This window comes from Teleopsis dalmanni, chromosome 1 (genome assembly GCF_002237135.1).
Source record: "Teleopsis dalmanni isolate 2A chromosome 1, ASM223713v2, whole genome shotgun sequence".
Lineage (NCBI taxonomy): Eukaryota > Metazoa > Arthropoda > Insecta > Diptera > Diopsidae > Teleopsis > Teleopsis dalmanni.
The window spans coordinates 185,032,731-185,059,438 of record NC_051846.1 but is presented as its reverse complement, the minus strand read 5'-3'; the positions used below and the strand labels follow the sequence as shown (position 1 = coordinate 185,059,438).

The window sequence follows — 26,708 nt, the reverse complement described above, 5'->3', positions numbered from 1 at the left end:
CCCGAAGAAAAAATAACAGGCGACTTCTGTGAGTGTGATAACTTCTCGTGTGAACGTCATAAGCAACAGTTATGCTCTGGTCCCGATCATGGTATATGCGCATGTAATGTTTGTGAATGTAAACCTGGTTGGACTGGTGCAGCTTGCGATTGTCAAGCTTCCAATCACACATGCATACCACCAAATGGCGGTGAAATTTGTTCCGGACACGGTGAATGTGAATGTGGTGTATGCAAGTAAGTTAATCAGTAACTGGAAATTTGTTTATTTACACATGAATAACAACACTCACTTTATTTCGTATATGTACTATATTATTACTTTTTTCATTTCATTTCAGATGCAAAACTACTGAGGAAGGTCGTTATTCTGGCGATTACTGTGAAAAATGTCCCACATGTTCTAGACGTTGTCAAGAGCTTAAAGACTGTGTCCAATGTCAAATGTATAAAACTGGTCCTTTGAAAGATCCAAAGGATTGTGCAGATAATTGCATTAACATAAATCCTATTGGAGTTGAGAAGGTCATCATAGATGATCCAGAAAAAGAATACCAATGTTGGTTCTTCGATGAAGACGATTGCAAATTTTCATTCAAATACACTGAAATTAATAATGAAATTAAAATTTATGCGCAACAAGAACGTGAATGTCCACCAAAAGTATTTATGTTAGGCATAGTATTAGGTGTTATAGCCGCCATTGTTTTAGTTGGCTTGGCTATATTGTTATTGTGGAAATTGTTGACGACGATACATGACAGACGAGAATTTGCACGCTTCGAAAAGGAACGTATGAATGCCAAATGGGATACTGTAAGTTGCATAAAAGCATTGATATACCGAAGCATAAACTATCATTAAAAACGTTTAAATTATTAATAAATTGTGGTTAAATTTGATCCCTTGAAGGACACTAGTGAAAATTTAATACACTTTTTCTAACAAACAAATGAAAATGTTAAGTATTTAATGATAATTTGTGCCTCCGTCTGCAAATTTGAATATATACATTTAATTAATAACAATAATAATATTTTCATTTTCTTTTTTTAAAGGGGGAAAATCCAATCTACAAGCAAGCTACGTCTACCTTCAAAAACCCAATGTATGCGGGTAAATAAACGAAATACAACAATGAACGAATTTTTATATTTTGCCATAAAATCAACTGAACTATTCAAAACTTTGTATTTATGTACAACTAAGTCTTCTCAAAAACATAGAAAAGAGCAAAATTTATTGATTTTCTGCAACGCTATGACATATTGTTAACGTGTTTAATATAAAAATATTTTAAAATGGAACGTAGAGAAAAAATACTGCCATAAAAATAGAAGCAAATCTCGACTTGGGAAACAAATTGTGCCTTTTTTACACTTCCATATATAAATGAAAGTACATATATATATAATTTTAACTCTCGATTTAAAGTTAAAACGTTAACAATGTCAACTCGGTTTTTTTTATTAAATTAAACTTTTGTAAAAAAGCATGTTACTTACAAAAAAAGCATGTTACTTATTTACAAACGTCCCTCTAATTTCTACCAAAACTTTTTCACTTTCTTTATATATATAAATATATATGTTATTTTCTAATATATTTAATTATTAATATAAGCACAAAATATGAGAAATGTACTGTAAATGTGCCTAAAAAGTAATACGAAAAGAGTTTGCCTTAAACTTTAAGTATTTTTGTAAAGCTTTTTATTTTTTATACACGAACTGAGTGTGTATTTTTAATTTTTATAAAATTAGTTTGTAAGTTAATATTAAAATAACTAAATGTATTTATTATAACAATGACGATTTGTGAATAGCAGCCAAATTATGAAATATTTTAACATAAATAAAAATATTTAAAAAACGTAACAAATTTGCAATAAGTGTCCAAAAATTAAAAATTTTTATTTATAATCAAAATTAACGTTTCTATGTGATGCTTTATATTACAATATATATTTTAAACAATTAATTTTGCAATTGACAATTAAGTTGGCATTATTTAAGAAAAACAATTAAATGTTTAATATATATTTTTTTAAATAACACAATTGTATTGTAATTATTTTTAAACAAAAAACCTTGCATATATTATCAGTTTTAAATAAAAAATAAATTTGATTCTATTATTTTTAATTTGTTTAATAATTTATTTCTGTATTAATTTTAAAATTGATAAAAAAATTTACTGCTTAGCAACTAACTATTAAGCTTGTATTTTATGGGTATTTTTTTTTTAATGTAATGCGTTTTTATATACACTTTTATTAAAATATTAATTATAAATATATATTTTGTAATTTGTACTGATTAAAAAATAATATTTTGATTTAATGTTTAAAAATGTGCATAATTTTATTTTTTGTTTATAATAAATAAAAATAATTTTTTAAGTAAAACCAAATATATTTTAGAGTACATTGTTTTTTTTTTAGATATAAATTTTATTCCACAGTAATGTTTTTATAGTCCTAATATTAAAATTAGAAAAAAACAAAATTAGATTTTGAAAAGTAAGAATTTTTGAAAAACAAAATTTTTTATATGAATTTATATTTTATATTACTCATTTAAATGAAATAGAAAATTCTTCTACCTCCGAATGAAAATTAATCAGTGGGTGCACACAAGAAACTTGAAATTCTTCCTATTCCTATTCAAATTACAATAACCGCTGAATTTAAAACAGAATTTCCAATGGTGCTTCCTAAAAAAAAAAGATAGAATATGTTATAAACACTAAACAGCATATATAGAAACTTCAGGTCGGTAAAATAGAACACTACATCAAGATTGAAAAATCATTCATTTAATTAATTTAATGAATTAATTATTCAATTAATTTATTAAATTAATTATTCAATTAATTTAATAACTTAGTTTTTAGTTACTTTTTAATTAACTTTGTAACTATTCAAAAAATTTACAAAATTATTAAAAATTATTTAAAAATTAATTATTCAATCAATTCAATAAATTTTTCAATTGATTTAATTAATCAATTTTTTATTAATTAATTATTAAATAATTTAATTAAATAATTATTTAACAAATTAACCCAATGAAATAATTATTTAATTGATTGGATAAATTAATTAAATAAATTATTTATTCAATTAAATAAATAAATTATTTATTCAATTAAATAAATAAATTAGGTATCAATTAATTTACTATTAATTATTGCATTAATTAATTTATTATTCAATTTATTTAATAAAAAAATTATTTGATTAATTTAATAAATAAATAATTCAATAAATTATTTATTTTAATAAATAATTTTTTCAATTAATTTAATAAATAAATTATTCAATTAGTTTCATAAATAAATTACTCAATTAATTTAATAAATTAACTTAATAAATTAATTATTTAATTGATTAAACATATTATTTATTCAATTAAATTAACTATTTATTAAATTAAATAAATAAATTATCAATTAATTTATTATTAATTATTTAATTAATTTAATAAATAAATTATTCAATTAATTTAATGAATAAATTATTTAATTAATTTAATAAGTAAATTATTGAATTAATTTAATAAATAATTTTTTTAATTAATTTAAGAAATAAATTATTCAATTAATTTAATAAATAAATTATTCAATTAATTTAATAAATAAATTATTCAATTAATTTAATAAATAAATTATTCAATTAATTTAATAAGTAAATTATTGAATTAATTTAATAAAAAAATTTTTTAATTAATTTAAGAAATAAATTATTCAATTAATTTAATAAATAAATTATTTAATTAATTATTTTAATTAATTTTAAGAAGTTAAGAATGGCACTGGATTGCATCATGTCGAAAAAAAGAAAAAATGGTATTGTCTTATTTTTATATAATTCATTAAATACATAGAGAGAGGTATTTAATTAAAATAAATAATAGAACAAATTAGAGAAATGAGAAGCGATTTTAAATACATTCCTTAAATAGTTGAATTGAACCGATGGATTCAAAAAAACCTTCGAAATGATTATCGGATGAGTTTATGAAATTTTTGCATTTATAATTTTGATTCGTTTAATCAGATGTGGAAATTGGTTTAATTAAATATTAATGTATCTTGCCCTGCGAGAGAAACTCAATTTTCTGCCTGTGCCTGTTACGAATGTTTTAGATTCATTCGAACCTATGAAAGTAATTCCTCTGTGTTTTCATTAGAAGATTCTTTGAAAGACTGTTCATTAGCTTTTATCGGTAAGCTGACCATTTGCATTAAGTAAATTCCATTATCAGAACTTCTATTGTGTGCTACCCACTGTACATGCACTAACTGTAGTAACCGCCCAGTGTGGAACTTGATTTCAAAATCCTCTTACTGAGACACATAAAAGTAATCTAAAATAACAACTCAATTAAACCAAATTTTTCAATTAAAAATTAAATCTGCATCTGGTGCACCTCTTTGATGTTTAAACTTTTGTTTATTGGGTCGCTGATATGAGTTTTGGGCCATATTTCGTTGTGATTGCAGTAATGATTCTTGGTAATCCTCTTCCTCGATACGCTCGGAGATGTTCAGTGTTAAACGCTTAACTTTTTCATGTTCCTCGCGAATTTTTTCTTCTTGTTTTTTCAAGTTAATAGCTAAATGCGAGTCATTCGGGGCTATGAACTGTTTAAACTGCTGTTTTCCTTTACCGCCGCGCATCATTAGGACGAATTGTGTGCCCTCACTCGAATTCTTGGATGTGTCGTCGTTGTTTCCTTGTTGCGATGTTATTTGTTCATATGACTTCTTACTTTTTCTCGTCACCATTGGTACTGGTATATCTTTTGTATTCGGCTTAACCGTTTCCTTTAGACGTTCCTGATAGGAGTCGGCAGCCATTTTCTCAAACATCTGTTCAAACTCTAAATCTTCTTTGGACTTTTCTGGCATTTTTTCCTCATAGTCTTCGAGCACATACTCGTTTTCAGTCCAGTCTGTGTTATTACCAAAATCGCCTGTGTTACCCATATCTGCGTTCATCATCTCATCACCTTCTTGTACGCTATTGCGACGGCTATCTAATGAGTTCGAATTCTCACTTGCCTGTAGAGAGGAAATATTTTAAATTAATTTTCTATATATTTGCGGGTAGGTTTGTTTACGTACGCCATCATCATACTCATTGTCTTCAGAAATTGACTCAAGGCCTTTATCATTTGATTCGCTTGCTGTTTTACCTAAATTTGGATACAATTTTAATTTAAGATCCTCTACAGCTGTCACTGCCTCTTCCAAATTCTTATAAAGCTAGAAATAAATAAATAAAACCATTGTATTATATTGTATTTAAGTTTCTTTGGTTTTACGTACTTTCATTTTGGGACGCAAAAATGTAAAACACTCCTTGTACATGTGATCCACCAATATTGGGAAAAGATCAAATGTATTCTCGTTCTTACTAAATATGGGATGAGACTTTTTATGCCAATAATAACGTTGGAAAAATACAAGAAAATAGTCCATTCTAAACACAAAATATTGTTTTTGTTCATATAAGTATATTGATATAGACTTTAATGATTTATAAATGTTAATTTTTGCCGGACTTCTAGGTCATTGCTTTAAATAATATAAAAAATTTGTAAGTAACATTAGTGTTTTTAAGATATTTTTTTATCTTATTTAAAGTAATATAGAACAAAAAAAAAAGACCTAAGCCCGTCAAAAAAACAAATACTTCAAAATAATAATAATTGTAGAATTATATATTGCAATAAAATTATAATATATATATAATATATTAGATTGGAACGAATTATAACACAATCAATAATAATTTCATTTTGTTAGTATTTAATAGTTTTATTTTATCTTTAATTCAAAGAGCTTTTAAAGATATTGGTTTTAAGAGACAACCACTTCCGACTATATAACCCGTGGATAGCTGCTGTTATAGTTTCTGCTGAAAGTGGTGAACGGCACTTGGTCGTCTAAATTGACGAGTGGCTTTTAGACGTAGACTCGACCTTTGTTGTTACCCTCTTATAGGGTATATAGGAACTAAAACGCCGTAGGTAGACCCTACCTTTCTTGTAACCCTCTTATACGGTATATAACTTAACTGAGCATGGACAAAATATTGGGCGATCGAAAACACCCTAGGTACTACTATCATTCGCCCCTAACTTCGCAAGACGTACTGAACTTATATCTAGTCATATTCAAGTGTAAAAAAAACTTTGTAAAGAAAACCAAACTGCCATTTAGATGATTTGTCTCTGTGGACCACAAAGATGAACATTTAAAACAATAATCAATAAATATAGTCTCACATCCCCTTACATCCATACTTTTTTGCTAACAACTTTTGCATAACGATGGTTACCGTCCGACTACTACAACTCATAAATGAAACATTTTCTTCGAAACTATACTTTACAAATCAGTTCTCGTAAGATCTCTTAGGAACAAATATGACTACATAGCACAGCAAGAACTATGTTGATTCATGGTATAGCCACGAATTAGGTGTTTATTTTTTATGATTTAATCCGTAAATTTTTGACGTTTGCTGAAATCACAGTTGTACGTTTCATCATGTCATCCATATATTTACTTCTCTTACTCAACACAAAAGTCTAAATAGATTTCAACTATCTCTATTTTACCGACTCTATGTGCGGCTCTATGCTCCTCCTAGGAGTTAAAGGATTTAATATATATATACGCATCACCTATTTATATATACCGATATATATATATATATATTTATATATTTAAACGAGGTAGTCATCTAGACTCAATATAGATTAGTTTTAATCTCCCTTCACTTCTATACCGCGTTACGAAGAGTAATATTTTATTCTACCATCTACCCTACCCCAAACCTTTTGGATGTGTGATGCGGAATGGCAGTTAATTTAATCTATCAGGATTTGTGATAAAGATTTCACGCAGGACTTGCGTGGATTGCATACATTTTTTAAGTGCTGTGACACCATTGATTCGGTTCCATACCAGTTTTTATAGTTTTCGTTAATTATTTAGAACTCTCAAAGCCAGAAATTCTGTTAGTAATTAGATTCAATTACACTCAAATGGTGGTTCAAAATCGATTTTGGTTCAAAATCGGTTACGTTCAAATTTTGGGTATAATTATTTTTTGCAATATTAATTTAAATATTTTAAATAAAATTAATAATAAAAAAATGTATTTTAGTTTATACGTACTTTTTGTGACTGAGAGTACTCGTAAAATATTGGCCTGAAGTATCCAGTAGTGTTATTACTAATTTCAAACGAAACAGGCTATCAGGTGGATCTAGCTCTGAAACAACGCCGTCCTCGTAAACAACTCCAAGTGATATAATTGAATACAGCATATTTATAATAGTTATCGAATCTATCAATTTATAATTATAGAGCTCCCCCAAATATTTGACCATGGCAATACGTCTTTGTGCCAATCTTGGCGAGTGTTTCTCCAAACCGAAGCGTATGTCATCACACACATTATCAATGATATTGGCAACAATATTCTCTTGATATGAGGTCAATCCAGAAACTAAATCTGCCAGTGAACGTATAAGTGGGAAACGCAGCAAATATGCTTTTGATAAACATTTAATGGCATAGCTCTTCACAGTGGGATCATCCCAATTAATGCGACGCATCATTTTAATGCAACGATCGACATTCTGCTTACACAGCTCTTCAAAAACAATATTCCGTATGTAGGAGTGAATGACGGGACGTTGTACTTTGACTTCATTCAGGTCTTTCGGTCTCTTCACTAAATAATAAACATTATCGATTTGTGCTGCATAGCGGGAGTCTAAGGCAGTTGCGGTTTTCAGACGCATCATTTGGTCGAGGAAGACATTCGTAAGTAAGCGTGAGTCACGACAATTGTAAAGGTAAACACCGGCTACTTCCACAAATGCACATGCCATTTCGATTTGATGATGTTGAAAGTCGCGCAACAACATCTTCAAGCAACCCAAAGCATCAAATTTCTTGCATAAGCCAAACTTAACCATTTCACCAATGAAACGTACAATTTTGATCTTCGACTCAATATTCAACTGATTTTTCTTGCGTATGTGCCATTTAAATTCTTTGCGTAACAACTCCGACAACTCTATAGCGACGTCGGTGTTGCAGAGATTCACGATTGCCACAAAACGCGAAAGAAACGGTAACAAATCCAGACGAGTTCTGAAACATTTTCAATATTATTTTCAAATAATTAAGGATGAGCAAAAATAGTCGTTTCTCACCTTTGCACTGTGTTTATTGACTTCGTTAACTTTTTCCGATTATTTTTGGTATTGAAGTTGAGCAGAAACTCAATTGCGGCAGAATCAATCAATTCCTTATTAACACAATTATTGAGATTAATTAAAAACTGATCGAACTGGTGTTTACTGTTGTAAACATAACCAGAGCAACTGCGCCCAACTTCCATCAGTGCATTACCTATTTTTTCGGGTAAAATTTGCGTGGTCGCTTCTTCAGGTTTCTCATCACCTTCAGCTTCTTTATCAGCAGCGAGATCTGAAGAAGCTGATGGTGGATCATCAATATCAATATCAGCATCGATATTGGCATCAATCGCTTCCTCTGTCATTTCTGTGGGTTCTTCAATCTGCTCATTGTCTACTTTAGGCGCTGAAAAATTAGGCAAGTACTGACGTAAATCCGGCAAATCAGTGTAAAATTGTTTCGTCTCTTCGTCACCCCAGGGATCAAGTTCGCCCATCGAAGTATCCTCAAGTATACTGTCAATGACAGTGCCGGGGCTGCACATTTCCGTTTCCTTCGCCAACTCTGGCAGTGGTTCGTTAATGAGGTCGGATAGTGTTTGCACTGAAGTATGCAGTTTGTCGAAATTCGATTGCATTATCTCACATTTTTCACGTTTATCATTCGAAAGTTCACCTAACGAAACAACCAACGTAAATAACAGATAAAATAAGTATTATAATCTAATAGCAATCAAAACTTACCTTTTGACTCTACTGTGCGTCGTATATTCTTGGTCATATTCAATAACTCTTCCTGCTCGGATAATAAATGTTTGCACAAATTCTTGAAGTAATCCTTAAGCAATGAGCGTAGGTTTTGCTGCTTCTCGGATGTTAAGAAATCAGATTTCGGTATATCAGTCATATTGTGCTTCTCAGCAATTAATAACATTTTCCTAGGCACCAGTCCGGCGTACTCCTCACCACAATGACGACAGAACGAAAGTATTATGGAAAAATTGCTGTGATCTTCTTTGTCTGACGATATGACATTAACCAGCACAGCGCCAAGCAGCGAAAGTCCCTGTTTACTATTTATTACTCCGGAACTGACAAGCTCAGCAAATAAACGCAGATCAACGCGCAGTTTACTTGGATTTGCAATTTTCTCACCAGTCTTAAGCGCTAACGTCTTCTGCCAAGCTTCCAGGAAGCTGGCGCTGAAATCGGAGTAGATTTGATTAAGTTTTGAACACAAAATAACTGCGGCGGGAACATCGGTCATCTTGATTTTTGCATCGCATACAGCGGAGCATATTTCTGTGATATATTTGCTTAAATTGAGACTCGTCATGTCTTTGAGCAACTGATCGAGCTGCGCAGCTGTGAATTGGCGTAGTTTTTTGACGAAAGCCGTATTTTTCTTAAGACTCGAGTCCAATTTAGCGAAGTGTGATTCGGCGGGACGATCGCAATCATAATTCTCAGTTCGTAATTTTGTTTTTGAGGCAATTTTTGTTTGCAGTTCACTAATGAAGTTCTTTAGCTCGTCAAGTTCCTCTTGCGCCAACTTTTCTTGTTGTTGTGCATCTTGAAGCGCAGTATTTTCTATCGTTTCTTGTTTTTCTTCACTCATTATCCAATTTTACCAATAACTCCGAATAATTTTTTTCTGCATAAAAATCCGTTTACTTTTTATTAAAAACTCAAATACCACATATCTTCTAAAAATTTTTATGTTTGCTTGGCATAAATAACATGCAAAATATATCGACAACAGCTGACGTTATGTTGATAACGCAGTTCATATTCGAAAAAATTTTCGAACGCGGTTGTCGGTTGAATTTCGTCAAATTTTTTAATTTCTCATGACTTTTGAAAAATGCGGTATGAAATGTTTATTGAAATATAAACAAAGAGGGAACTAGATTTTTTTTTTTAATGTATTATTTTTATTTTATTTATTTATTTTATTTTTTATTATATATAAAATTATATAGAATTTCCACAAATATTTCGACTAAAGTTTTTACTATTATTATTACAAATTTATGACATTTCAATTCAAAGACAAATTCAAAGAATTCAAAAATAAAGTAAGGAAACTGAGTTATACTAGGCTCGTACGAGAGTTTTGTATGTAATTTTAGCTATCATGTTTGTAATTATAGCTGTCAATGCAAAATGAAAATTTTTGACAACTAAAATTACAAACAAAACTCTTATGTGAGTTCAGTATTAAATTACAACCAAAACTTTTGTGTGAATCCAATATGACTCAATAGTTGTATGCAATAAATATCAAACTTTTGTGGAATGTGGTAAAAATTGTACGCGAAACACTACAAAATGGCGCTCAAAAATTTTCTCTAGCCGGTTGTATTATTTTATCTCGCCACGTTTATAAATCACTTGCTAGAAAAAGAACATTTCCTAAGTAATTTCGATCTTTTTTAGTTTTTTGATATTAAGGCCGTGTGTGAGTTCGAGTAAATTCAAATTTCCTAGAGATTTTTTGCACTGCACTTATGTAAATATTTATTTATTTATTTATTGCACTTATTTATTCTTTTTGATTAAAAGTTTTCAAATATATTTATTTATTTATTAAATATCTTACAAAATTTTCACAATGGTAACACCTAATTTATCTAATTTTTGTCTAATTTACCCTACTCGAAATTCTGGTAAATACCAACATTCGCTGCCATATCGACATAATTTACTATTTTCCTCCATTTACCATCAATTTACTCGAACTCGCATACAGTCTAAAAATCCGTTTTAGACAATGCGCCAATGTTGCAATCACATGAAGTTATTTAAATTTTTTTAAAAATTAAACACTGAACACACTCAATGAAAGTGTTAAACAGATCTTAATTATATCAAAAACTGGACCATTTTAATAATATGTATAAAAATTATTTTCCGCTTAATTTTAAGTAATAATTATTTTTGTTTCTTTGTTTATTTGTGATATTTGCAGAATTACAACAAAGAAACAAATTTGACGTTTCGTTAATTGCAATTAATCAGTTTGAACGCCAGTTTGAACGCAATTAGCTTTTGGTTAATTGCAAAATTTCTATTTATTGCAATTTGAAAAAGCTTGAAAAGACTTTTAGGTTACTTCCACCTAACTAGTTTGTTAGTATAAAACCTGACCTACCACAATCACCAGTAAATAATGATTTGTGAAATAGATTCCAACCGGTGGTCCTTGATTCTTTAATCATGTGCAGAATCAAAATCAATTAACATTCAACAGATTAAATTTATTAAAGCCAGCATTTGGTTAAGGGGTGTGGTTAAAACAAGATTACAGTCACACTAGGCAAGAGTATATTCTACATTCTGGGTGAAAGTAATTGCGATTGTAGAGAGGGATAAGAATATGGTTGGTTCTGCACTCATCAACGTTGTAGTTTACAAATTAAGGAATCCTATACCTTATAGTGTAAACCAAGTTAATGAGTAGGCTGTTGACCTGAAGGATGTCAGGAAGCAGATTATGAGATTAGGTTAAGTGTTTCCTACCAAGGGAATAGATAATCGTTAATGCGAATCAGTTGAGAAATGTTGTCTGTAAGAGAATTTGGGTGGTGTTTCCCACCAAATCTGCGCTTGTGTTTGATACTCTTACGATAACTCTTGCAAAGGCCCTGTTTAAAATCATCTGATGGGAGCTTTTTCTCTAATGGGACAGTACAAAGAGCAGATAAGCTCCTTATAGCAAATTAATTTGACTTTGCTGTTAAATAATCGTATGTGACTAGCACATTTTTGAGGTGAATTTGCCTGGATGTGACATTCTAAATAACTTATTTGACTTGAGCAACAAAGTTATCTTTGGGAGTCAATAGATATCCAAGATATGTAAAGTTATCCACAATTTCTGTACGCGTGTCATTAATATAGTATAATGATATAGATAATGATATAGATATAGTAATGAGGCCTTGAAGTAGTTGCTCGAACTCTACACTGGCTAGTTAGAGTAGATTTTTAGTAGATTTTGAAAAATTTTTATGCAAATTTTCACTATAGTAAATGGAGAGCGCGTAAAAATGACTTCTATGTTCGTAGTAGATTCTTTCAGGGTAACTGGATCTCATACATATCAGCCAATCGACCGCAAAGCAAATTTGCTTGAATCCAGGAGAGAAACGGGAATATCTGTGTGTAGATAATAAAATAATTAGTGCCTAGAATTTAACTTTGAGGCACAATAGTCACACTGGGAAAAATTCATAACAGGTCTGAATAAATTCTGAATATAAAGGATCTAAAAGCGAGAATCTAAGCAGCTGAGTGGGGAATCAATATAGAAGACGTTTATGAATCAAGTCCTCGATATACATAGTATAAAACGCGTTTACCATATCAAGATTAATAACTATAGTGAACTGTTTGTTGGCGAATCTAATCATGAAGGTGGTGCTAAGTATATATAGTCAACTTTTTGCTTCTGAACTTGAACTGGAGGTTGAGAAAAATATTATTTTTAAATTAATTTGTAGGAATGTTTCATATAATTTTCTTACTAAGTTAAGCAATGATGTAGGATGGCAGGAAAGTTGGTCGTATTTGCAATAATCACTATTATGAGTGGGGTAGATAATGGTCCATTTATATACTTGGCCAATATTATATGAGTAATTAAATAACATTGAACAATATTTAAAAAATTTGGGGCGAGAACCATCGCAGTGTCTTTGACGAGATCTTATCGATGTTGGAAGAATTGTTTTGCCTTTTAAGATGGGAGTATATCCCAGATCTGGTGGGAAATAAAACCATTTATGTCATCAGCATTAGTGCAGAAGATAACTACAGTAGGAACAATCATCCATCTTCTATTTGACACCTTCAAACCTAGTTCTTCAGTGAAGAAATGGTTTTGCCACGTTAGTCGGCGATTGAGATGTATTCCTAGCTTCATCTGATTGTGGCATTTCACAATTAGTTGTTTTTATGTTAATAGGTAAAATGTACAACGATTTGGATTCATTAGCTTTCATACGTCAATTCTCAAACATATCAAACATTAAGATACTATCCCTATCTAACTACGCTCGTGTCTACTTTCTTTGTTTTTAAATCAATAATAAGATTTATTATATCTACATATGTAAGAACACTTACTCACATATCAAGAATAACGTATTACTACATATAATTTTATAGGTCAACGGAAGTGTAATCTAGGACACTTCCTAGACTCGAACTTTACTTAGCTGCAAATCGATAAATGTTAATGTCATTACGAATAAGTAATTTACTGACCTAAACACGAAAGGTTATGAACTTAGGTCTGTCAGAATGCAACCTCTAAATATTTGTGCTTTTCCAAATTCATTTTGGCGAGAAAAAAGTCATTTAATAAAGAAGAAAGTGGTTACCAGGACAACGAGGTTTTATCGATAAACAATCTCATGGAAAAATGGAAAAACAAAATTGGGAACTACGTGTTCAGCTCAGTTGCTATAATTCCATGAATTCCGACACAAAGAGTTTTCAGAGCAAACGCTTATTAAATGCTTTCTGGGCCTATTCAGGAAAATTTCTTACAACAACGTCATCCGTTAAAATTCCCGCGAGTAGAATCCATTAAAGAACTTTTGCAAAGATCAAGCATTCCCATTGTGAGTGCAGCAACAAATCAAATCAACACAATTCATCCAAACATAAACATTTTCACAAAACTTCATTTAACACATGAAGAGCCACGGTTCATCCTACCTCGAGAATCGCACTTTCGATTCGCGGCTGGTGAAGGACAATCTGCTGGATAAGCGCTTAAAGCGTGCGGATGAATATGTGGAACGCAAAGATTATAGAAACTTAGTGGAATCATATGTATTACCAAACGTCATTATTTTCTAAGGCACACTGATTTAAGTTTCGAAATATTTTTTTGTTGAATTTCCTTAAAATTTTTGATTTCGGAATTGAATTTTAAAACACAACAAATGTAGAATTGATTTCATTCACAATATTTACGAAAATTTTGAGTTTTTATTGCTTTACACTTATTTGGCCCGTTAATCAAAATCACAATGGCAGGACCAAAGGAAACTGTAATGTATTCACAATTGCAGCCATGGAGCACAGCTGGCGCCCCACCATGCATGGAACCCGTGGTTGGTCCACCAGTGCCGCCGCGTGTCGGTATTTCGTATCAGGTATATTGTATATATTGCATATTCTTCGCATTCTGAGACTGTAACTTAATTTTCTACCATTTTTTGGTTAGACCACCCAACGTCATCCATGGCGACCGGCACTCGCCTACGAAATGATGGAGGTTCAAAATTTACCAGAACAACCTGTCACAAATCAAATGATGCAACCTTGCTTTGTACCTGATGGTATGTCTACAAATCCCATAATATTTCCGAATTTAGTTACAGGTTTCGATCGTAATCCTCAACATGCGGCTAGAGCTGCTCTGTATACGCGTTACACTGGCACCGAGTGGATCAACAATAACCTCAGCAAATATGCTGAGGCAAATATTAATCGGTAAACTCCTTTATGGCCTAATTTAGAATAAATTTATAAATTTTATGAAAATATTTTTTTTTTATTTTCAGACATCAATCGGAAAGTTTGCGCAATGATGCAGTGCGTTTGATGCGTGAGACTGATGAGAAAGTTGCACAAGGTCAACGCGAGGCTGGTAGACGTATTGGAGAGCGTATAACTGATGTGACTTTCTGGCGTAATGAATTGAATACTGAATTGGAGAAACTTGTCTTTGAGTCATCTGCTTTTACGGAGCTGAAACGCAAGTGCGCTAAAGCTATGTTGGGTCTGGAAGCACCACTGCATATAGCGCAAGAATGTCTCTATCATCGTGAAGGACGTGAAGGTATAGAAAAAGTGCATGACTCCGTGGAAAAAGCTTTGCTTGTGGAAATAGAAAACTTGCGCAATTCCAGAGATAAATTGAATGAACTTCACGGAAAGGTATATGAAATATATAAGACATTTTTAAGTAGTCCTGACATAATTTAACTAATCAGTTATGAAGTTTATATAGAGTATATGAAGCTTATATTTTGTGGGTGATATAAAAAGAATCTGTAGATTTCTTGAGTGCATTTTTAAAGAAAGATTTTTTTTAATGAAAATCAATTTTACTCAAATATATATATTTATCTGAGCTGATCTTAATGTACAGTTTATATTAATGAAGATAATAGCTCTGAATATAGCATTGTGAAGGGTTCGGTCTGCACAAAGTTGGATAGAAAATTCATAATAACTGAGAAACGAACAGCTTGCAGGATCAGGTGGGATGCAATAAGTTGATATACTTATAAGACATGATGTACATATATTAATATTATTTCCATATTTGACCTTAGGGAATGGGATTTGAATAACTATTTTATGTTCGTTAAGAGCTAAGAGACACGATAAATTGTCATTGTGTTTGTTATTTCTTGGAATATATGGTATTGTACAAATTAATCATTATATTGAAATTTATTGTTAATATTGATTGATAATATATAATATAAATGAAAGTGTAGAATTGGGATGAAACCACTCCTAAAATATTTTGAAACGTTTTATATTAAGCCTAGTACTAATATTCTAGGCTGACATGGATCTTTGCATTAGGGTTTAGATATATGTAATATATGTTTTCAGATCGATGAGTTTTCAGCTGTGGAGAAAACGATGATAGTATCTCCCATCTGCTTTGCTTCTTTCCAGGATATGCGCGGCTTCGCCTCATCACTTTAGGGGTTTTCTTTTTAAAGGATCTTGTCGAACTACCAGACCTTTCTCTAAATAGCATTATAAGCTTTACCAAAGGTTTAAAGATTTTAACCCACTAGGGCCTTTAGGTCTAAGTGGATCCCTTGTGATCGCTGGTATAATCTTACCTAACCTGAAAATAATAATTGTCTATTATAAGAATAATAATTGTCTATTAGAGAAATAATAATTGTCTATTATAAGAATAATAATTGTCTATTATAAGAATAATAATTGTCTATTATAAGAATAATAATTGTCTATTAGAGGAATAATAATTATCTATTATTATAAGAATAATGTTTACCAGTTATTCATAATTGTCTATTGTAATAATAATAATAATCTATTATTGTCTATTATAATTGATGGTTAAATATTATATGTTAAGCAAAAATTTTTTATTGGCATAATCGACTTTGAAAATTAAATTAAATATTAATAAAGTATTAACTTGTGAGAGGATGTGAAAGGCTGGTCAATCTTTCGTTGTTCTTCCAATGTCCATAAGATCTTTAAAAAAAATATACCTAAACACAGATTTGATTAATATTTAGAAAATGATTTATATTTATTAGAAATATAGAAATAATGATTAATAAAAAAAATTATTTAAACTTTATATATTGAATTTCCCCACTTTATATTCAAATCTACACTCAGATCACTCAGCAAGCGAATGATTGTCGAGCTGCTCAGCATTTATTGGAAGAAGACGTGACTTTTAAAGAATCAACACTTGGTATTGATTCAGTGTGTCATCAACTTAATAACTACAGTCGTGGTATTACCTATTATGGAGGCATTGAAAAATATGATCCCAGCATAAGCACACAGGAGTCCTGGGCAGAGGCAACCAGTCAACGCGTTAGCCGGTAAATTATTAAAATTTTCATAACATTCCAACAACGTTATCACATTGGGTCATTTGGCCTCAGTGAATCTGATCCTTATGTCATCAGACCTGCATTATTTTAAAAATTATTTTTATAGTTTTTATTAATTCTTTTAAATTATTTAAGTTCACAAGCTGAACGTGCTAAGCTGACACAACTGAGAAGCGATGCAGAAACTACTGTTAATGGCATTGCATCTGCCCTTTGGGATTACTGGAGTCGTACGAATAATGCTCTAGATCGGCGCTGTCAGGAAATGGCTGAATCCAAAAACAGAATACAAAATCATTTGCAAAAAACCCAACAGGAGCTGTTCGATTTGGAGAAGTTCTTATTTTTGTTACAAAAGGCTATACAGGATAAGTCGAAGCCTTTACAAGTTGCACAGACACGTCTCGAAGCCCGTTCTCATCGTCAAGGTCTGGAGCTGTGCAAGTAAGTGTCACTCATAGCCTTAGAGTTTATGAATCAATAGATAATTTTCTGTATTACTTTTAAGGGACTTTGCACAGTTACGTCTAATAAGAGAAGTGCAAGATATTCAGGGCACCGTTAATCAATTGCACAAGAAACTACAGGAAGCCGAGGCTCAACATCAGAGCTTATTGAAAACTCGTTCCATGCTTGAATCGGACTTGAAGCGCAAAGTTAATGCTCTCTTTATTGATCGTGAAAAATGCATGGGGTTGCGTCGGTCCTTCCCTGTGGACACTTTAATTAAATACTAAAATTTTAGCGTGGTTAAAATTATAGACAATATAAGTAAAATTTATGTACATACTTTACGTGAACTTAAAATACACTAAAAAAATTATACTGTTAAAATGTGATCATTTATGTTTTAAATTTTGTGATTTACATTATATGCAGAAATAAAGGTAATAAAGGTAAGACAACATATCGAAGGTACACTCCGTCTAATGAAAGATGGAACTTACATTAAAGTGATTAGATAAACAGGACAATCTTGATCAAGTATCTACACTAGGTCAGTTTTGATCTTAAGGTTAGCCTGGTTTAAATTGGGTCTACCATTTAATGGCTTTTGTGGTGGTTGTGCTCTGAGGACAAGTACCAAACTGTGATTCACTTCAAATGTCCGTGTCCATCTTTAGCTACGAGAAGATCTACAATTTTCAGGACCTCTTTTATTACCGACCTGACCCAACTGTCATCTTGCAAAAGTTGGGAACTTAGTTGTTGGAGTACATACTAATAAAGCGCGGTGCAGACCATCATTTTTGAATGTCAATAATTCGACCGAACTTGAACATACTCACATTCAAGAGTTGTCATTCAAGCAAAGTTTTTGAAGAATAAGGGCGTTTTCGCACGCTATAAGAGTGTTTAGCACGTTGTAAAAGTGTAAGTGCAACCATGCAAAAATATGCGCTTGAATGTCGAATACAAGTTTTTGGGTGACAAACTATCTTATGAAAGAATACGCCTGTAAATAAAGCTTAATAAGTTGCTTAAATTTAATCAGGTCCGTAGTAGAGTAAACTATTGAAATTAAGAAGTGCGGCTTTATGTAAAAGCTGTAAATGTTAACTCCACTAGTTTTTTGATCATGTCTTATACGAAATAAAAGAACCTAAGCAAGAGTTTAATTTATTAATTATGACCGTGTGCGAGTTCGAGTGAATTGAGGTAAAGTAAATTGAAATTTCCTAGGGATTTTCTGCACTGTACTTATGTAAATATTTATTTATTTATTTATTGCATTTATTTCTTATTTTTGGTTAAAAGTTTTCAAATTTATTTATTAAACATCTTATTTAATTTTTACAATGGTAATACCTAATTACCTAATTTTTAACCAATTTACCCTACTCGAAATATTGGTAAATACCAACATTCGCTGTCATACCGACATAATTTTCTATTTCCCTTAATTTACTATCAATTTACTTGCACTCGCACACGCCCTATATTATTAAGGACGTTTGCGAGTTAGGCTAAGTTGATGCTAAACCAAATGGGAGATTTTGGGATTTTTTACACTGCACACATTTGGCCATTTATCAACACGTATCGACACATCACTACATTATCGGCACAACTTAGAATTTCCCTCATTTAGAACGCAACTTAGCCTAACTCGCACACGACCTAAATTAACTTTTTTAATTATATTTTTGATTTTCGATATTATTTTTACTTAATTATTTTATTTAAATAGCAATTAAGTTAACAGAACAGCTGCCTTTAAAAATAAAAACTTAAGCAAATTATACACATTACAACGCATATAATTTTAAGCAAACTAAAAAATACTTAAAGGAATTTTATGAGTTTCCCTAATGTAATTATAAAAGATGACACATTATTATAGCCCTTACTGTACCCATGTCCATTGCACTGCTTTATCAACTTCGAACATTTTTTTGACATTCATCCCATATGACATTTCACATGACATTGTGTGCGTGTCGTGTAAAGGCACAAAAAGGAAACTTTATCAAAATTTTTTCATAGAAGCCGGCGAACGTTATTAATAATTTTATAATTTTGGTATATTTTAAGTAATCCATTTTGTAGAAGGTAAACATATTTTTATAATTCTCTTGGAAATGTTTTTAGTGTTGTGTTAAAAATTGCTTAATAGTGATAATCGTCAGTACGTTTAATGTTTTTTTAAGTTCATTTTGTTATTTGGGAAGAAGCAAAAGCAAAAAAAATTTGCTTGTCATTCAGTTTAACGCAAAAAAAAAAAAACAAAGTCACAATTTTAATAAAACTATTTTATAATATTTTTATTAACTAACCACAGCCCTTTAAAGCTGCAGCGTAATTCCATTTAATGGTGACGTGTACGAAGCCTTATCGAATACAAATTGTGTGAGGCACCTGCGGTAACCAAGCAGCGGGCATCGATTTTTAATTATGTAAAATATACTATTATTATTATTTTATGTATGTGAGAACCCTTGCACATGTTAAGTTGTTTAAAGTTTATATGTAAATATTTTGATTTGTTTAAAAATAGCCAATTTGATTTATAAGTGCAGCCGAGTTTCTGATACGGAATTTGGCGATTTGAAGTGTTGACGTTCGAAAATATTATCGCAGTTAAAAATAAAAATAATTAAAATATATTATTGTGCCAAATTATTAAATACTCAGAATATTATTTATTAGCTTACATTCTACATTTTAGCGTACAGCATACAATATGCGCGCGGCTCTTTTTCTGTTATTATTTTGCGTAGTCGGACTGGCGCTCGGAGTGGACCAGACCAACTTTAAAACATGTGATCAAAGCAGTTTTTGCAGGTGAACTATAATTTTCCTTCATAATTAAAAGTAATTCTAAATGTATTTACACTTATAGGCGTGTGCGTAAGTTACAGCCTGGAAACTCAAAATTTGCGTTAGTTCCTGGTACTTTAAATACCTACTCCGACTCTGTTACTGCTGATATCATACACAAGGATAATCAGCATTTATTTGTTTTTAAGCTAGAAGCGCTACAGGTACATTAATCAAGGCAGTTAACGTTAATTATTATAATTGCTTACCTTTTCCACATACAGGGTAACACTTTCCGTGTGCTGATTGATGAAAAATCACCACTGAGGCCACGTTACAAAGTTGAGCACGCTTTAAAAGATACGCCGAGACCCGGAACGTAGGTTTAGCTAGCTTACCAATATGCAAAAATGTAAATCATACTTTAATATTTCAGCATAAAAGTGCTGAATGAAGATGGAAACCAATTGACAATTGTTTCTGGTCCCAATAAAGCTGTTATCATAGGTGATCCGTTCCGCATTGACTTCTACCAAGATGATGTTTTGAGCGTATCTGTTAATGCTAAGGGACTCATGAATTTCGAGTATTTGCGTACAAAACCAAATACGGAAGCTAAAAACGAGGTTGACGGAAACGTTGATGCGGCGGCGCCTGCTGAAGCTACTCCAGAGGCACAAAATGCTGTCAAGCCAGCAGAAGATGAAGATCCTGGTGCTTGGGAAGAGAATTTTAAGTCACACCATGATTCTAAACCTTACGGACCAGAAGCTGTTGCTTTGGATTTCTCATTTCCAGAAGCTGAAGTCTTATTTGGCATACCGGAGCATGCTGACAGTTTTGTGTTGAAATCAACTTCTGGCACAGATCCATATCGGTTGTATAACTTAGATGTATTCGAATACTTGATTGATAGTAAAATGGCTCTATATGGCTCCATACCTTTGATATATGGACATGGGTAAATATTCCATTTTAATTATTAACATTTAATTATTTTCATTTGTTGTTTAATTAATTTTTAATTACTTTTAGTACACAACGCACAGCTGGCGTTTATTGGCAAAATGCTGCCGAAACCTGGGTGGACATCTACACAGCCTCTAATAATGTTGTTTCATCAATTGTCAACTTTGTCTCACGTAAATATTTTAATTGCAATTGGTTAGTAAAATAATAATCTCTTCATTCGTTATATTTCAGGTTCACGGAAAGCAGATCCGCCTGCAGCACAGTTTATATCTGAATCTGGTATAATAGATGCTTTTATATTATTAGGACCTACACCAATGGATACATTTAAGCAATATACTGATTTGACTGGTACAGGAAACTTACCACAATTGTACTCACTAGCTTATCATCAATGTCGTTGGAATTACAATGATGAAAAAGATGTTGAGACCGTATCTGAGAACTTCGACCTTTACGATATTCCTATGGATACTATGTGGCTCGATATTGAATATACAGATGCTAAAAAATACTTTACATGGGATCAATATAAATTCCCAAATCCCTTAAATATGATTAAAAACCTAACAGATTTGGGTCGCCACTTGGTTATTATTATTGATCCACATATCAAACGTGATACTGGTTATTTCTTCCACAACGACTGCACTGAACGTGGCTACTATGTTAAACACGCAGATAACAGAGATTATGAAGGCAAGTATTTATGTATATATGATTGAGATAAGCTTTACATGTTGTTGTTGTTGTGGGAAACCATGAGTGTGGTATGAGCAGATAACATGAAAGGAATTACAAATACGAATATTTAAGTTTGGGTATGTTTAGGTGTAGTGAATGTGAAAGGGATTGTTTAGGAAATAAAGATGGACTGGGAATGGGTAGGATTATAATGCAGAGCATTAAGAAAAGTCATTTACAAAATGTTATATTATTTAAAGTTATATGATAGTTGAAAACCCTATTTAAGTAGTTAATATACCTTTTGTTAAATACATACTAAATTGTATTCATCGCTAGATAGGTAGATTACCGGCGAATTAATCCACTTAGATCTATAAACCCATTGTGTTGGCGTATATTTAAAAACTCAGGGGTTAAAACCACTTAGAACCTTCGGCAAAGCTTATAATGCTATTCAAGGGATTATTCATAATTAAATTCATCTTGCTTCTCGATCCATTTATTATGTATTCTTTATTTTTTGCCTGTAATATCAATAAGTACGCCCAAAATGTTTTAATTCTAATTAACGTGAACTTGAATACAATTGAGAACAGAGATAAGTTCAAGCACGTTCACACTTCAGAGGTGTGAGAAGCACCGACTATTTAAACAGAAAATGCAGTTCTAAAGAGATGGTAACTATTGATTAACGCTGTTGAAAGTTGTTTATAGAAAAAAAATCGTATTAATTAAAGCTATACGATAGTTAGATGAAGATTCTATTTAAATTGGCGTTCCACACTTATTACGCCACACTTTCTGCTACATTAATGGCAGAGCACATATAACAACAGTTTTATTTTCTTCTTAAACGTATAACAAATGTAGCTATGAGCTATGAATTGCTATGATCTTTGGAAAGAAATGGGGGAAAAAATCCCTATCAACAATTAATAGGCTGGACGCGGTTAGGTTGAAGTGACGATCCCAAAAAGTTCGGATTTATTTTCAATAAATTTTGCTTTAAAATGGTTAAAAATGACTCAAAATCCACTTAGTACGAATGTCTCGCTATGATAATGTTTAAAATTACTTAGTAATTTAAAATGGTTCCTTTGTTTATATGAAAGCCTATGAATATTTAAGGCTACGTTGCCATTTCAACTGAATGGATCTACTTCAGGTAGATCCACCTGAAAAGAGATAAACACTTGGTTGTATTCCTTTTTCGGGTTTGATCTAAGCTAGGAGAAGAATATTAGATAGATATTATCTATAATCGTCTGATTTGCAGAAATTCTCAAGCCCACACTAATTTCAGTTCTATTCGTTTATGACTGTGACCCATTCAAGTGGTTAGGTGCCAGTACTTTGACGGGGGCAAGTTTCAATTAAGATCCAGCCACGCCACCGTATCTCCTTTATCCCAAATAATCTTTCTATCTCTATCTCTTCCTTCATACAAGCACATTCAAATCGATCGACTATTCGTTTATGACCGTGGAGGCAAGTTTCATTTAAGATCCTATCTCTGCTTTAACCTAAATAATCTTTTTTTCTCTAATGCTCTCTTCACACATGCTTTTTAATCCATGTATTCGTATTGAAGCTCTATTGAAGTTCCCTTTTATATAGTTAGCAAATCCTTAAGGAGAGAAATTCTAGGTTTCATTCAACATACTGAATGTCTCCAATTCGGTTAGCGTCAGTTGATATTCTACTATGGTCGTATAATCGTTGTACATATGATCATTACTCTGAAAGCCATGAACCCTATTACTTTCTATTCTATTGTATATTTATTTAGATTGTTTTATATGCCTAATTTTCGTCAGTAGATTGATCAGTAGATTGCATTTTGTACCATAGAACTATTGTACCATTGTACTCTTATACTGGATTACTGTATAAACTATTTTCTAACATATCAATAATTCTTTTACAGGTTGGTGTTGGCCTGGTGCTGCAAGTTATCCAGATTTCTTCAATCCAGAAGTACGCAAATACTACTCCGACCAATATTTACTTTCGAACTTCAAGACTGTGACTTCTGACGTTATGTTCTGGAATGATATGAATGAACCTTCAGTGTTCAACGGTCCTGAAGTAACAATGTACAAAGATTTAATACATTATGGCAATTGGGAACACCGGGATGTGCACAATCTCTACGGTCATATGTATATATGGGGCACTTTTGATGGCTTGATCAAGCGTGATCCAAATCAACGACCATTCATATTAACACGCGCATTTTTTGCGGGTTCACAAAGGTATGCTGCCATTTGGACAGGTGACAATACCGCAGATTGGGGACACTTGCAGCATTCAATTAAGATGTGTTTGACAGCTGCTGTTTCTGGTTTATCATTTTGTGGTGCTGATGTTGGTGGCTTCTTTGGCAATCCTGATCCTGAGCTATTTGAGCGTTGGTATCAAACAGGCGCATTCTTGCCGTTCTTCCGTAGTCATGCACACATTGATACAAAACGACGTGAACCTTGGTTATATCCCGAAAAGACCCGTCTGGTTATACAAGACGCTATACGAAAACGTTACGCTTATTTACCGCTGTGGTATACAATGTTCTATGAGCATGAAATCGATGGAGGTCCAGTGGTTCGACCACTCTTGGCACACTATCCCAAGGACAAAGATGCCTTTGGTATTGACAACTCTTTCTTACTACAAGATCGTTTGCTTGTGCGTCCAGTATTGCAACAAGGTGTTAGTAAAGTAGATGTCTACTTCCCAGCCATCGATGACAAAAAAACTGGTGACTTATGGTACGATGTAGACACGTATCAAAGATATGAAAAGTCAGGTTATGAGTCCATACCAGTGAATGATTATAAGGTATTACCTCATTTCATGTGATATTGTTTAACATTTTAAATACTAAATTTTTTTTTAGGTACCTGTTTTCCAAAGAGGCGGCACAATCGTGCCAAGAAAGGAACGTCACCGTCGCACTTCCTTACTCATGCAGAATGATCCCTACACTTTGATTGTGTGCCTCGATCGCGAAGGAAAAGCAAATGGCACACTTTATATTGATGATGAGAAGTCTTATGGTTACCGCAAAGGCAATTATATTCATGTGAACTTTGCGTTTGAAAATTATCGATTGACAAATTACTTTATTGGAACACCCAAATATGACTCTAAATCGTGGATTGAGCGCTTGGTGATTGCTGGGCTCGAAAAGGTGCCCAAATCCGCCACAATTGTTATCGATGGCATTTCCAAGCAGTTGGACGTTTTGCAACAGGGCAAAGCGGTGATTATACGCAAGCCTGGCGTGCATGTTAGAATGGACTTCAGTCTTAGACTTAATAATTAGTATTCAAAGAAATTTTATTTTCAAACGTAAATTCTCATTCCCAATTTATTTAGTGGCATGTCGTCGCCAGAACACAATATATTTTATTTTCATACAAATACCTTTTATTAAAATCAACAAATGGAAAATCCTTTTAATTTAGTTTTCCTCTTAAATGTAGTTAATTTTAGTAATAAATTTAAAGTTTGATGTTTAACGAAATAACTTGTGTGTTTATGTACCAGCTGTGTTTGCACCCTGTTTCTGTTGAAGCAACAGTTTGCTGATTAGGACGTTTGACTGGAATGACAACAAACCGCAAAGAAATAATTTAGCGCCACCCAAACTGGAATTAAATCTTTCGTTATTGGCGTAGAAATGGCATAAAAATATGGAACGCTTATGAATTGTTGCAGGGGAAGTGGGAAATACTTCACGTACATGCGCATTATGACGTCTATGCTGCGAAGATATCCGATTGTGAGGATGTTGGTTGCAGAATCCATAAATTTATATATTCTATTATCAGAGTGTAGGTTCGTGTTAAGTGTGCAATTATTAGGAAGTTTGCAGTTTTCAAAGATTTCCGAGTTGAGGATTTACGAATGGATAACATGAATTTCGACAACGAATGTTTAGGACTCCCAACCAACACTTAAGGGTTGAAGGAAATACACTTCGTTAGTAGGTGCCGTGCATGCGGAAAATTCATTAAATTTTTATTTTATAAATCCTCCCTTATGTGGATTTTAACTCTTATCTGTGTTATTAAACCTTGTAAATTCTCCTCCCTCACACATATTCGCACACAAATCTTAATTCCTATAGCACTTAGAAAGTAGGGTAAAGGAATATTTGTAGCAAAAAAAGGGTTAATGTTTGTTGGAGGTTATCACTCATATCAAAAGGTTCAGTTGTAGGTTAATAGGTTCATTTCTGTAAAATCTTTTCAATTTTTGACTAATGACCTATTGTAAGCTTCAGTGGCTCGTTATTGTGTGGAGGTTGAATGTGGAAACTAGAGAAGATTTTCTTGCTGACTCTTCTGCATATATTTTTGTTTAGGTTATAAATATTGTAAATTATGTGATTTCAATACAATGTATATACGTAGGCTGCTTTTAAAGTTTGCAGTCTACGTCTTTTAAAAAAACATTAAATATTGCTGCATAAATTTTGCCATCTCTGGAAGAAAGATTGACATTTTCCAGCGAAAATATCATTATAGCGTTTTAGTCTCACGCTTATGTGTTGTTTAGATCGATTCTAAATTGTGTCTCTGCGAAAAAATGGATTTAAATAATGAATATTTTCAGGTAATGATTTTTTACGATTTTTGACGCAGATTAACCAGAATAAAATGCATCGATCAACTAAGATCGTCATTTGGTGATGAACATCTATCTTCATCGACTGTTCAATGAGTTCGAGCGTGATCGTCGTTTTCTCTTAAACGCATTTCGTGAAGGTCGTCCAAAAGCGGCTGCTGTATCAGAAAATATCGAATCATTGCGAGAAACGACTGAGATGGATCGTCATTCTTTAAACACGCGTTGATTGCTACAAAAGAAATGAAATGAAAAAATACGGCCGAGGTAGCTCACTACTCGTT

At 32.1% G+C, this 26,708-nt stretch overlaps 4 protein-coding genes across 6 annotated transcripts; 3 read left to right on the top strand and 1 right to left on the bottom strand.

The window, feature by feature from the left end:
* The first annotated feature begins 6 nt into the window (after positions 1-6).
* Positions 7-1,864, top strand: LOC119670708 (integrin beta-PS-like). Its single transcript, XM_038081090.1, has 3 exons — positions 7-236; positions 341-815; positions 1,058-1,864. The coding sequence occupies exons 2-3, from the start codon at positions 444-446 to the stop codon at positions 1,121-1,123; spliced, it is 438 nt and encodes a 145-aa protein (XP_037937018.1). The 5' UTR covers positions 7-236; positions 341-443; the 3' UTR covers positions 1,124-1,864.
* Positions 1,865-2,627: 763 nt separating this feature from the next.
* On the bottom strand, positions 2,628-10,113 carry LOC119670686 (regulator of nonsense transcripts 2-like). Of its 2 annotated transcripts, XM_038081063.1 has the most exons (8): positions 8,972-10,112; positions 8,243-8,903; positions 7,194-8,180; positions 5,334-5,487; positions 5,130-5,270; positions 4,433-5,066; positions 3,952-4,369; positions 2,628-2,710 (listed from the first exon to the last, which is right to left on the bottom strand). In XM_038081063.1, exons 1-7 carry the CDS (start codon positions 9,843-9,845, stop codon positions 4,347-4,349), a joined length of 3,474 nt encoding a protein of 1,157 aa, XP_037936991.1. In that variant the 5' UTR covers positions 9,846-10,112; the 3' UTR covers positions 2,628-2,710; positions 3,952-4,346. The 2 variants fall into 2 exon arrangements, with proteins under 2 accessions (XP_037936991.1, XP_037936989.1); XM_038081061.1 differs by lacking the exons at positions 2,628-2,710; positions 3,952-4,369 and having other exon boundaries at positions 4,401-5,066; positions 8,972-10,113.
* Positions 10,114-14,165: 4,052 nt separating this feature from the next.
* Positions 14,166-17,679, top strand: LOC119670691 (tektin-3-like). The gene is made up of 6 exons (XM_038081069.1): positions 14,166-14,397; positions 14,469-14,737; positions 14,809-15,184; positions 16,649-16,860; positions 17,008-17,316; positions 17,381-17,679. The coding sequence occupies exons 1-6, from the start codon at positions 14,272-14,274 to the stop codon at positions 17,607-17,609; spliced, it is 1,521 nt and encodes a 506-aa protein (XP_037936997.1). The 5' UTR covers positions 14,166-14,271; the 3' UTR covers positions 17,610-17,679.
* A 1,691-nt stretch (positions 17,680-19,370) lies between these two features.
* On the top strand, positions 19,371-25,242 carry LOC119670689 (neutral alpha-glucosidase AB-like). 2 transcript variants are annotated; one of them, XM_038081067.1, is made up of 9 exons: positions 19,371-19,425; positions 20,042-20,157; positions 20,216-20,357; positions 20,418-20,512; positions 20,570-21,094; positions 21,169-21,275; positions 21,337-21,804; positions 23,720-24,630; positions 24,689-25,242. In XM_038081067.1, the coding sequence occupies exons 2-9, from the start codon at positions 20,057-20,059 to the stop codon at positions 25,115-25,117; spliced, it is 2,778 nt and encodes a 925-aa protein (XP_037936995.1). In that variant the 5' UTR covers positions 19,371-19,425; positions 20,042-20,056; the 3' UTR covers positions 25,118-25,242. The 2 variants fall into 2 exon arrangements, with proteins under 2 accessions (XP_037936995.1, XP_037936994.1); XM_038081066.1 differs by lacking the exon at positions 19,371-19,425 and adding an exon at positions 19,621-19,769.
* Positions 25,243-26,708: the final 1,466 nt, after the last annotated feature.

Excerpts from the sequence above, each read along its gene's own strand:
- LOC119670708 (XM_038081090.1), top strand. The coding sequence starts at position 444 with ATGTATAAAACTGGTCCTTTGAAAGATCCAAAGGATTGTGCAGATAAT. Across the intron at positions 816-1,057 it reads TGAATGCCAAATGGGATACT|GGGGAAAATCCAATCTACAA; the intron begins GTAAGTTGCATA and ends CTTTTTTTAAAG.
- LOC119670686 (XM_038081061.1), bottom strand. The coding sequence starts at position 9,845 with ATGAGTGAAGAAAAACAAGAAACGATAGAAAATACTGCGCTTCAAGAT. Across the intron at positions 8,904-8,971 it reads ACGCACAGTAGAGTCAAAAG|GTGAACTTTCGAATGATAAA; the intron begins GTAAGTTTTGAT and ends TTGTTTCGTTAG. Across the intron at positions 5,067-5,129 it reads ACAATGAGTATGATGATGGC|GCAAGTGAGAATTCGAACTC; the intron begins GTACGTAAACAA and ends TCCTCTCTACAG.
- LOC119670691 (XM_038081069.1), top strand. The coding sequence starts at position 14,272 with ATGGCAGGACCAAAGGAAACTGTAATGTATTCACAATTGCAGCCATGG. Across the intron at positions 15,185-16,648 it reads TGAATGAACTTCACGGAAAG|ATCACTCAGCAAGCGAATGA; the intron begins GTATATGAAATA and ends ATCTACACTCAG. Across the intron at positions 17,317-17,380 it reads CAAGGTCTGGAGCTGTGCAA|GGACTTTGCACAGTTACGTC; the intron begins GTAAGTGTCACT and ends ATTACTTTTAAG.
- LOC119670689 (XM_038081067.1), top strand. The coding sequence starts at position 20,057 with ATGCGCGCGGCTCTTTTTCTGTTATTATTTTGCGTAGTCGGACTGGCG. Across the intron at positions 20,513-20,569 it reads GATACGCCGAGACCCGGAAC|CATAAAAGTGCTGAATGAAG; the intron begins GTAGGTTTAGCT and ends TTAATATTTCAG. Across the intron at positions 21,276-21,336 it reads AATTGTCAACTTTGTCTCAC|GTTCACGGAAAGCAGATCCG; the intron begins GTAAATATTTTA and ends GTTATATTTCAG.